Source organism: Theobroma cacao, chromosome 9, assembly GCF_000208745.1.
Source record: "Theobroma cacao cultivar B97-61/B2 chromosome 9, Criollo_cocoa_genome_V2, whole genome shotgun sequence".
NCBI lineage: Eukaryota > Viridiplantae > Streptophyta > Magnoliopsida > Malvales > Malvaceae > Theobroma > Theobroma cacao.
Window position 1 is genome coordinate 34,741,459 of NC_030858.1, and position 11,824 is coordinate 34,753,282.

Here is an 11,824-nt window from a genome sequence, read left to right on the forward strand (position 1 = left end):
CTTGCAATCTCAGAAAATATGGATGCAAATTTTTATTGGTATTTAGATTCTGCTTTTATTACTCACATATATTATCAAAAATATTGTTTCAATTTACTTCAAGAAGAGGTGATTGAGAATTTGACTTTGGATAATAAGTCAATAGTGAAGGTCATGAGTCTTGGAGTGATGAAAATAAAAATATTTGATGGGGTTGTGCGCTCTTTGGGTGGTGTGGCCTATGTCCCAAAGATGCGTAAAAATATAATATCATTGAACCCGTTAGACTCCAAAGGGTAAAGATATTCTGCTTGTGATGGAGTGGTAAAAGTCACACAAGGCGACATGATCATGATGAGGGGGAATTAGCTTATATCGTCTAGAATGTGAGGCTTCAAAGGGATGGGAACAGTGCACAGGAGATGGTAGCTACTAAAGTGAGATTTCATTTGCCGAGAAGGTAAGGAAAGGTTCCCATGATGTAGACGATGGTGAAAGTATGAAAAATCTTATCAATAGTGAATTGGAAGGGTCGTCGAGGTCCTTTTCTGAAGTCAATTAATGCCATTGGCTTGATGGTTGCACAGGTGCATTAACAGTTTTGTGGAATCGAGTGTTGGACCATGCTTGATTCGGTATGTGTAGTTGTGGTGATTATAAAGGCCAATGATTTAAAAAGTTTTATGCTTGAAGAGTTGTTCAATGTGTTGGAAAGTAGGTTGAGTTAGAAAGTTGAAATTAGGTGCGACGGGTGGAATAAGTTTAAGGAATTTGAATTCAAGTCAAATGTGAAAATTTGTTGAGTTTTAGGTTGACTATAATTCTAGATCTTAATTGATTAGGATTCTTGTTTGTATAATACATTAAATAGTTGTATGATTTTAAACTTCTTATTCCACATCGAGTCCTAATCATGTTTTACTTTGGACTTTTATATTATAAAAGTGAATTTCTAGACTTTAAAATTGCAAGTAGTGCTTTGAGAGCTATAGAGAGGCTTATTCCACATCGAGTCCTAATCATGTTCTACTTTGGGCTTTTATATTATAAAAGTGAATTTCTAGACTTTAGAATTGCAAGTAATACTTTGAGAGCTCTAGAAAGGGGACATCTTGTAACCCTGTCTTTTGCTCTAGATGGAGGTAGAGTGGTTTGGGTGAGTGTTCTTGGGAAGTTATTAAGAAAAAGTGTGTAAGGGATCTTCGGTTGGTTTGAGGTCAATTTATTGTATTTTAATTTCTTAATGATATAAGAACAGTTTCACTCCGTGGACGTAGGTAAGAGACCGAACCACATAAATTTTTATATTTTTCTGTTTGCTTGATTTCTCTGAATTTTATCTTTGTTGTTTCTTGAGTAAGTTTCATAATAAACGAGGATACTTGTTATTGAAAGAGTATAGTAGATGGTAGATGCTGTGGAATATTATGAAGAAGAGGGTGACCCCATGTTGCAGAAAATGGGGCCTAAGAACTCCCCAAGTTATGGCTGTATAAGGAAAAGGATCCCGATGTGTCAATGTTAAAAATTGATCCATCAAACGGCAGTTCCAAAAAGCCAAAGCAGGAGACAGGAAGTTGAGAAGACTTGCCAACTAACCATTTAAAGTATCCAAACAATTATTGTATTCTGCACACACATGTATCAGGTTTAGAATTAGATTTAGAATTAAAAAAAAAAATTACTTGGAAATGAGGGGCAGATTCAAGGCTGAAGTTAGCCCCAGATTCACTCTGAAGAAAGTGTAGTAACATTTTTACAAGGATAATTATTGATAGAACCCCACATCGTGTGAGAAAATGAAAACAGTGGAGAAAGATATGGGCAAATGCTCTTTGGAACAATGTGGGGAATGCCCCGGAATACTAAGGCTGAGAAACAAAAATGCCCGTCGGGATTGTTCAATCTAAGATTTGTGTATAATGCAACAAGCACGGCTGAAGTAAAAACAATAAATTTGCTTGTGAAATCCATCCATGCATTGTTAAAACAATACTGTGGGGAACTTAGCACTGAAATTTTTAACTAACTGTCAGGTTGTAGCTGAAGTTTTTTATTTGTTCCACTTCATGGTTCAGTCTTTTTCATCATTCATTACATTATCAGGGTTTATCACTCTGCATCACCCTATCTTTTCCTTTAATGAGGTGAGTAACTGTCGCAGAAAGCTACATTTGTCGCCTCCAAATCCTGTCATCGCCACCTATGAAATGAAAAAGGTACTCTGTTAGCTATGGGGTCCTTGAGAGAAATTGTTGCAATGAGTGCCTGAAACAAGGGCACCATTGTTTGTCGCAATCATAGGTAGAGTTTTTCCATCATAATTGAGAAAGATAAATTAATGCAGTCTGACACAGTTTGGTTGTTACATTTATAATGCCACCTTGTCCTTGTTTCATTGATTATTTGTTACTGCCACTATTCTATACCTGTAATATTGATAGGAAAACCTTGTGCTTTGCAACGATAATGGCATATTCACTTTGGTGACGCTGTCACTCAGAGCAGTTGGCAACAGTTAAGGCTCATTATTATATTTATGAACATTGCTTGCAACATTAGAGTATATACCATGGACTACAAACGAATCTGGAAAAAATATGGATTACAGGGTTATCTTAGTTGGTAAGTGGGGTATATATCCTCCTCACCTATTAGAACCAATTTAAATACCAAGACAAGAAATTTGTATTGTACAAAAAAGAAAGAAAAGTTAAAAGAATAAGTCAATATGCTTCAATAGCAGCAGTTGATCATGGGCACAACTTGGTCCAGGAAAAGGAATTAGCCTCATTCTTTGTTTGTTTGAGGGCTATGAATATACTTAACCTACTTCAAGCCAAAGAGAACTATATCTTTTCTTATGTATTTCTTCAACATTGGATGTATAAATTGTTCTCAACCTTGATTTGTTGTTAATCTTCCATTCAAGTTGGCTATGTCTTCTATCTCTTAAATTGCTGCACAAAATTTTTCTCTGTTTGCTCTTGTTATAAGTTTCTTGTTTTGAAGGGCATGTGCCCAAAAGGGTTCTGTGACAATCATACAATCATGAAAAGGCTGATTATACAAGGTCGGTTAATGCCTGGAGCACCTTGTTTTTGAATTCCTTTCCTTAAAATAAATTGTCAGAAAACTTTATTTGGAAGTTTCCATAATCTATATGACCTCCAATTAAAAATTCAATTATCTTTCATAAGGCCCAATAGGCCAATCATTGTTAGCAGTCCTTGGAGATTTAAATAGAAACAGGTTTTGCAGGCCTCCCAATTCACTCAATCAAAACATTAACCTACTCTCTCTTATTATATATGCCAGTTGCAGATATATTATTACTGCACCTTTTGGATGATATATTTTAAGTCTGCTTGTATGTCTCTCTCTTTATCTCTCCCATTAGTTGAAGTAAAAGTGACAAAAGTTAGCTGAGATAATGAGGCTTCTATTAGAAGAAACATACAATGAGCATTATTTAAGTTTAATCTTTGAAAGCCATTGTTCCATCATCAATGGAAAGGGTTAGATTCCTAATGTGAAAACGGGTACTCAAAAAATGTTGCTGAAAAAAGAAATAACAATATGTTAAGATAATGCAGAATGCATAATTCATCCCACCAGCTGCAAATGGTTGGGACAAGACATGAAAGGTAAGCATGAAGTTGTTTCTTGTAAACTACCTTGTAATAAAGTGACTGAAAGAAGAAAAAGATTAGAAATGATTATGGGTACTGTTTGTGTCTCAGCACACAGATACAGTTCATCTGCTGTTCATCCTAGTAGCTGTGGTTATAATTTCAAAATGGGAGCCGATGCTTCAACTCTAAGTTTAATCAAGAGAAGCTTTTCCATAAATGAAGTACAGTATGTTTATATTTTTATGTATGGCTTCATGTTACTTTAGAGAGAAGTTTACTTGTGTAATTCAATTTGTAGATGTACTTTGTATGAATGGATGCAATGATTTCAGGATTTGGAATAGTTTAACATTTTCATCAATCTAGAACATTAAGGAAATCCTGGGAATGTATGCAAGGAAACAATAAGAAATGTTGACAAGGGGGAAATCCAATGCAGAAACGGTTGTCATTATAGTTTTAAATAGGTCAGAGGTAAAAGGTTGATGAGTGAAGTTAAGGCTTTCTTTTCTTGGCTGATGAAAAGTTTAGAACAGTTTTTAATCTCTAAATAATGCAGCAATAATTCCCACAGTTGAAGTCTTGGAAAGGAATCAAGTAAATTAGAAAAGGGACCAGAAAGGAATCATTAACAGGCTGGCAAATCCCCTTTATAGGGTTCTGAATACAAATCCAAGGATTTAACAGAAACATATAAATACTGGGAATTTGATAAATTAACTGTGATTACAAGTTCACCCTTCCATTCATCACTTTATTCCCTTCAAAAACCTTGAGTAAAAACTAACAAATGGGAAACCCAAAAATAAAAATCCAAAATAAATAAGAGAAAGGAAAAAAAAAATCTCACAATTACAGGCAAACTGTCCAAAGAAAATAACATCATCTCCCTGTTGTCTTTACTACAGGCTCGTTTAGCATTTTCTTTGTCCTTGACACTGTATAATATATTGGCATAACAACAGCATTTGTTTTCTGGTGAATTCTCCATTTACTGGAATGATTCTGAGGGAGAGATGGCGACAGCCTTTGGGCTGAATATGTTGAATGACCTATTTCTGTTTGAATGAGCTAAAAATAAGTGATAGTTGCAGTCAAATGTTGCAGACAGACTCCCACTTATACTTAATACTTTTGCTTGTGGGGGAGAAAAAACACTGATACACCAACACAAATGCTACCAGGACTCTGCCACTAGATGATGGTGCCAACGTAGCCAATTCCTGTGATGAAGAAGGTAATTGTTTGGAGGAAGAGGTATACAAAGTAGTTGTTCTTCCCATGGACAAAATCATAGCATCCACAAATGAAGAGGAATGCTGCAAATCCCAACTCCAATGTGTTGAGTCTGTTAAGAAAACAAGGACAAGAAATTACACAGAAAAATTGACAACAGCTAAGTATCCTTCCTGGTAGTGGTAAATAAACGAAGGGGTAAAAAAAAACCTATACTAGTGGTCCCTAAATATAACATTCACATATTATAATATTGTCTTATATAAATTTTTTATTCAGAGAAGACTTAGTAAGTTTCCAGACATATCTATTGGTAGAAGCTAAGTAGCTAACAATAGAATCATGTGAAGTTAGCTAGGATAGGAGCCTTATCCCTTTGCAACTACAATAACAATGAAATCCATAGAATGTACTATCTCTGATCACTTTGGCTGTCTATTTAATAAGGTGCCAACCTGAAGAATCTCAACCACCATACTGCAGAGAGCAATGCACTAAATATTTGACCATTAGAACTTATGGGGTTAGGTTGAGTAGGCAAATATTTTTTTTTGTTTATAATATGCAGATTTGGTGGGCAGTATTTTATAGAAATAAAAATAAGAAAGATGACCTGAGACGAATCTTAAATTCTTTATGGCAATTGGATTAAGGGTGAAGATGAGTTCTTACCTATCAGTAAATTTGAATCTAAATTTCCTGGGTGCTTTTGCATTTGTCTTGTTCTTAGCAGCATCTGCTGCTTTCTTGACAGCATCTCCTAGTTTCTCAGTGACAACCCACTCATTGGCTCTGCCTGCCTCCAGGAGACCGATAAATGTTGCCTTAGTCCGGTGCAATGACATCACATTCTCGAAAAGAATCCAGTAAAATAATAGGTGGATGGATCTGCAAATGCAAAGAAAATTAGTCTTTGCTGTTGCAAATCATGTTAAAGTAGATATCACACCAGAGAACCAATTGAGGGTATACTATACCTTGGAGTTCCTACTGAGTTTAGAATGGTGATGACGGAAGGAATATAAACGGCTCCCCAAATAGGAACTTTAACTTCAGGAACCAAAATGGTAAGCGGAAGAACCACACAGTAAAAGAAAAAGGTGACCATATGAGCAATGATCTTTCGGACGAAGAAGAAGCTGTAGATAACATATACTTTCTTCCAGAATTTCACTTTCTGCAATACGTAATAAGAAAAATCAATTAACTGTATAAGATGTAAAAGGAGAACGGAAAGCCTTAAAACTACTAGCTTATATGTATGAGAAAATTTACAGCAGTCCTGAAGCTGAACTAACCTTATTCTGAATGATTTCCCACACCATTTTCCTGAATAGATTAGCAGGACCACAAGACCACCTATGCTGCTGGAAGCGGAAGGCCTTAAAAGTACTAGGAAGTTCACTTTTCACCTAAGGAAGACATAGAGAAGCATAAGTCACCTGCTCACTGGAGGGGGACTATGCATTGCATAATCACAGAGAAATAATACCTGAAGATCACCAAGGTAAACAAATTTCCATCCCCTAAGACTAGATCGGACAGCAAGGTCCATGTCCTCCACGGTGGTTCTATCCTTCCACCCACCTGCCTCATTAATGGCAGCAATTCTCCAAATACCAGCAGTTCCTGCATTTGGATCATGCATAAATTTAAGTTATAGTAATTGACAACAGCCACTAGATAGGGAATCTAATGCACAATCTTGATGTTTACATGATTAATTACCATCATTCATGAATAATTTGATGACTCTGACAAGGGTTAAAAATAGCAGAGTTGCTTTGATCTTTCAAGTATTTAAGTAGTAATTTAAATTTTGTTATGTATTTACCCTCAAGCAGCATTGGAGGAATCAAATCAGACACCAAATCTGTCCTGAGCAAAGCAGACTTCTAACAACACTCTAACTGTCAACTTTAACATCTACAAATTTTCAGCTCAAGCATCTTTGAAAGGCTCAAACTAAGTACATTGTTTATCATGAAAATTATGAAAATTCTATGACACTCTAGCAGACAACCTTGTTGAGTTGGTCAATTCGTTGCTAGAAAATTGTTCCCAGTTCCAGTCACCCTCAAGCACCAACTACATCTATTTGTAAAAGCAAGAGTCACCATCACTTAACTGGTAAACTAAGAACTTTGAGGAAGTCTTAGGCTCCTAGCAGATGTCACCCAAATTGATTTGGAAAATAAATACAATAAGGAGGAGAAATGTAGTTAGCTTAACCAAACAGGCACGAACCAAAACTAATTGTTAAATGAATAACGAGAAAAATAGGTTTTACCATTAAAACCAAAGAAAGCATGTGTTGCTGACCCAACTTCCTGTTCCACTGTGAAATGGTAATCCAATGACATCTCCTGCATTCTTGTCAACAAGCATTCGTCCGCGTTCACTGCAAAACGATCCGCTTTAATAAAATCTTTCCAAATAATAATGTGCGTTATAATTATTTAATTTCATCAAATTCGTAGTAACGTGCATATCTTGTACGGATAATTAAAATTAAATAATCACGACCCTAAGATTATCCTCACACTTTCTCTATATGAATTGTTAATTTTGTGAGATAAAGTTATTAGTTGAAGGCACCTTAGGCAGTTATTTTCCGTGTTCGAATCCTAGTAAGGTAGAGGGAAACAAACAAAAATAAAAGTCATTTAGACTTTTTTGTCCTCACATGATTCAAATCACAATGTGCCACGTCACAAGTGCATGAGGGTTGCTTCTAAAATCTATGTAACTGACTGCCTTATTTTATAATGTTAAATTCATGCACCCAAACAAAAATTTTGAAACAGTTGTTTTTTGTTTCTCAAGAAAAAAAAATCCCAATGGTACTTGAAAAAAAAAAATCCAAGTGTCGGCAAAGTGGAGTAAGGTCCACTACTGGGGATATAGTACTGCCCGCATCTTAACTTTACCTTTTAGCTGGGCCCCCGTTCTTTTTTTTTTTACTAAAAACGTTAAACGGCACGTGGAAAGTGGAGTGGCTGCTGCGGTTGAAATGACAATGTTAACCTCCAAGGTCTGAAGAGGACCCTTGCTGTTGACCACGTGACCCGTATAATCTGGGTCGTTGATCAATAGAGCAAAATCCCACCCTTTTTTGTTCTTTTATTCTGACGTGACAAAAGCAACCCCAAAATCACATGCAAGTTACTAAAAATAGAAGAACGAAGCCTATTGATTGAGCTAATCGAGATAAAAGTCATGTCACCGGTCACAAAAAGGCAAATAGTTTTACAATTTTCCTAATAGAACAAAATAAATTCAAAAGACACTAAACAAATTTCCACGTCATACATGATATATAAATTTTAATCATATTTACTTCGCGTTAGTAGATATCATTTTCATTTTAATTTTCACACCGAAACGTGTTTTATTAAATTGCAATTTCAATGTCAAATTGTTGATTTTTCAATATTAAAAATGACAATTACTTTTTCAAAAATCTTTAAAAAAATATTTGTATCTTAACATATAAAATGGTGCTAGAAAGAATTTGCTTAATATCTGGTCAACAGGAAAAAAATGAATAAAAGAAGAATAAATTACAAATATTAAATATATATTGTGATTGTGTCATCCAAAAAAAGAAAATTGAGAGATTCTTTTTTTTTTATTAACCTTAAAAGCATCATAGATACTATGAAAAACAGATGCTATGAATCAATTAATCGAATTTATTTTTTAAAATCATCATAAAAAAAATAAAATAAAATTTTTTGAAACATAAAAAAAGGTGATCTATTTGTTATTATTTATACGAACAAAATATTATGAATTATGAAAAATTCAACGGAACCCTTCCTCGTGAAGCAAAGAGGGGATGGATCCCGTTGAGTTCTTACACTTTTATGTCTATAACTAAGTTTATCCCATTAGTGTAATTTCCTTAACTAATCACATCTTGTAATGCTGCTGCCTACTATTAAGATTGATTAGGTATTATCATACAATACTATAATTCTCATAGATGGGTCCCATGAACAGTGATATACGGCTGATTAAAGAGATGGCTAAGGGCAAACTGGGGTCCCCACCCCGTGATTGGTGGGTTTTTTTGTGGACCCACTTCTGCCCCATGCAGTCTGCAACCAATTCCGCCGACAAAAACCAAAACCCAAATAGAGAATTAAAACAAAAAAAAAAAAAGGCGTTCACCAGGGAAAATTGAAAGTTAAAACCAAATAGTAGTATACCACCGACACTCTTGAGAAATTTAAGCAGTAAGGTAATCAGGTCATTAAATGAGAGTAATTAATTAATTAAATTAAATTAAGAGAACAAGGTTTAGCTTACCAAATCTCCAGCGAGCTTGAACGAGAGCAATGTCTGGGTTGCGGGCCAAGAAAGGGATGCTTCTTCTAAGGAAGTCTGGCTCAGGCCTGAAATCGGCATCGAAAATGGCCACATATTCACAGTGTTTGACATAGCTTCTCTTCAACCCTTCTTTCAAGGCTCCAGCTTTGTAACCTGTCCTGTTTTCCCTGATTTGGTACGTTATGTTTATGCCTTTGCTTGCCCATCTCTGGCACTCCTGCTCTACCATTAGCTACATGATTTTTGAACAAAATCAGCTCAAACTCAAACCCCATTTCGGCAATTTTAAAAACCACTGGGGATAATAATGAAGAATTCAATGATGGAAGGAAGGTGAGGGGAAATAAATGTTGGGAGTAAATGAGTTTTTATGCTTTCACAGTTAAAAAATGACAGTAATGCATAATGCTGTAAAAGAAAGAGCTGAAGGTTAGCTGATATGAAGGAAAAAGGATTTGATATTATCAAGAGAATTAAAATGCATAATCTTTGGTAAGCAACTGAAGAGGAAATTAAAGGAAATGAGTGAGCCAAATGCATCATGAAAACAAATGGGTAGAGAAACGTATTAAGATTTTTACCTTGATTGCAGGGTCAGTGGAATCATCGAGTACTTGGATCACAAGACGATCGGAGGGCCATGAGAGTCCACAAGCTGCTCCAATGGAGATCTTGTAAACCTGTTCCAAGGGACAGAAGAAAAAAATAATCATAAAGCAGCAAACTTTTGAGTTTGAGCCTTTTCCCTGAAACCCAGAAACAAAATACCAAAAAGAAACAAGTTCACCGAGAAGAAAACAGAGAAAAAATAGGGAGAGACACTGACCTCTTTTTCATTGAACATTGGGATTTGCACTAAAACCACGGGGAAATTTGAGCTACCAAGTTCCACATCATCTTGAATAAGCTCAAAGTTGTAACGCTTCTCTGGTTTTTTCCAGAAGAGCTTAACAAGAATAATGACTATTCCCATGTAAACACGCTCCATGAAGAGCATGAGTGACATGATTAAGCAAATGTAGACACCAAGTTGCAGTAGAGGAACAATTAATGGTGCTTTGATAAGCTCCCAAATCAAACCAATTTGACCTGTAATATCATCTCTTGACACTTGAAAGGACTCTGGAATCAGCAGCTTTGGTGAAATTTGAGCCATCTCTGCCTGTCTCCCACTCAGCAGAGAAGAGGAAAACAGAGAAAAAACAGGGGATAAGAAATAAAGATACCAAGAAAAGCCAAAAAAGAATCTCTCTCAGTGGTTTTTTGTGAACAATGTAGTTGAAAATGGGGCTTTATATAACTTGGAAGAAGCCTTTGATTATATCGAAACTAACACAAAAAAGTTAAGAACCAAATTCAAATCTGTCACTCGCTCCTCTAATTATCCCAGAGATGGGAAGAACAGAAGTAGCTATTTGCCAGCCCTCCTCTTGCTCTCTCACAACTATGCCAGCCAATGCAGATTCCGTTTCTTTCTATCAAAATGAAACAGAAACAGATGGTACTGCAAGAGAGAGAGGAATGCGGAGAGACTCTGAGGGAGGAAAGCAGGGCAATAGATAGAGAGAGAAAGATGGGCCTTTTATCGTCAGATTTGGTCCTATTTGGACTTTAATTACTCCCCTTCTCCTATTAATTTTCTTTTGTAGTAATACTTTTTTTTGGTGACCATAAAAGCTGAGAACATTAACTGTTCCAACTAGAGGGGTGAGTGGACTTTTTGATTAGTTCAGTTTGCAAGATTACAAGGATTTTTTCTTGGCAAGGACCTTTTTGTCATTATACAAGAAAAGATTAATTGAGTTACTGATATAACCCACCCAAGAGTATGAATTTCTTTTCACTTTTTGGATGCTGTGGCATTTTCTGATTGATTAGTTGTAAGCTGCTCCAATGGCAAAAGCCAAAGATTAAACACTTTCACTTTTTCAGGGAATTGTCATTAACTGCCTGTACCTTAAAGTTAAAAAAAGTACATCTGGGAGAGGATTGAAGAAGGCTCTAAAGGAGAGACTCCTTGTGAGGGCAAGAATCAGGTTCATGTTACTAGTAAAAAATTGCCGCAGACAAAGCACAACCTGGAGAGGTAGTTTTCCCTTCCCATTCCCATTTTTATCTACCCAAGCCAATGTATTTTTCTTGGTGCATTGTGAGTTTCTGAACTGGTTGACTGAAATACCTTATCCCACTCTCCTCCTAGCATTAATCAAATGTGACCACACTAAAATTTGTCATTGAAATTACTGTTACCACCAAAATTTACTTCTCTGTTCTCACTCTGTTATCATTGGAAACGTATGGTTTTTTCTTGTTATTTGTCAGCTTCATTTTTAGTGCTTAGACTTGAATGAGGTTTACCAGATCACACAATCCTTCATTAGTTACTTTTAAATGCATGACAAGAAGATTTAATTGCTCATAAATATTATTTTCTGAATAAGAACTAAAGCGTTAACTAGAATGAGACAAATAAGAGCAAATGTCTTGTTTCCGAATCAACTTTGTTCTACTCTAAATAAGAAGGGGTAGTTGCAAAATATGAATCCCGTTATGAAGATACTTTAACAATTCTAACCTTCTTATGTCTGCAAAATAGGTGCCCAATTAATAGCTTTAATGGCCATGAACAAAACAACAAA

The 11,824-nt window shown here is 35.6% G+C and overlaps 1 protein-coding gene across 1 annotated transcript; it reads right to left on the reverse strand.

Annotated features, from left to right (window-relative positions):
- Positions 4,225 to 10,786, reverse strand: LOC18590407 (glucomannan 4-beta-mannosyltransferase 2). The gene is made up of 9 exons (XM_007015899.2): positions 10,012 to 10,786; positions 9,767 to 9,865; positions 9,165 to 9,417; positions 7,141 to 7,251; positions 6,343 to 6,479; positions 6,149 to 6,262; positions 5,828 to 6,027; positions 5,523 to 5,738; positions 4,225 to 4,962 (listed from the first exon to the last, which is right to left on the reverse strand). Exons 1-9 carry the CDS (start codon positions 10,339 to 10,341, stop codon positions 4,809 to 4,811), a joined length of 1,614 nt encoding a protein of 537 aa, XP_007015961.1. The 5' UTR covers positions 10,342 to 10,786; the 3' UTR covers positions 4,225 to 4,808.

Bases quoted from the DNA above. Each gene is read 5' to 3' on its own strand.
- LOC18590407 (XM_007015899.2), bottom strand. From the start codon at position 10,341: ATGGCTCAAATTTCACCAAAGCTGCTGATTCCAGAGTCCTTTCAAGTG. The intron at 7,252-9,164 runs GTAAGCTAAACC...ATCGTTTTGCAG, and splicing joins TCAAGCTCGCTGGAGATTTG to TGAACGCGGACGAATGCTTG. The intron at 4,963-5,522 runs GTAAGAACTCAT...TTTTCTTAACAG, and splicing joins AGATTCAAATTTACTGATAG to ACTCAACACATTGGAGTTGG.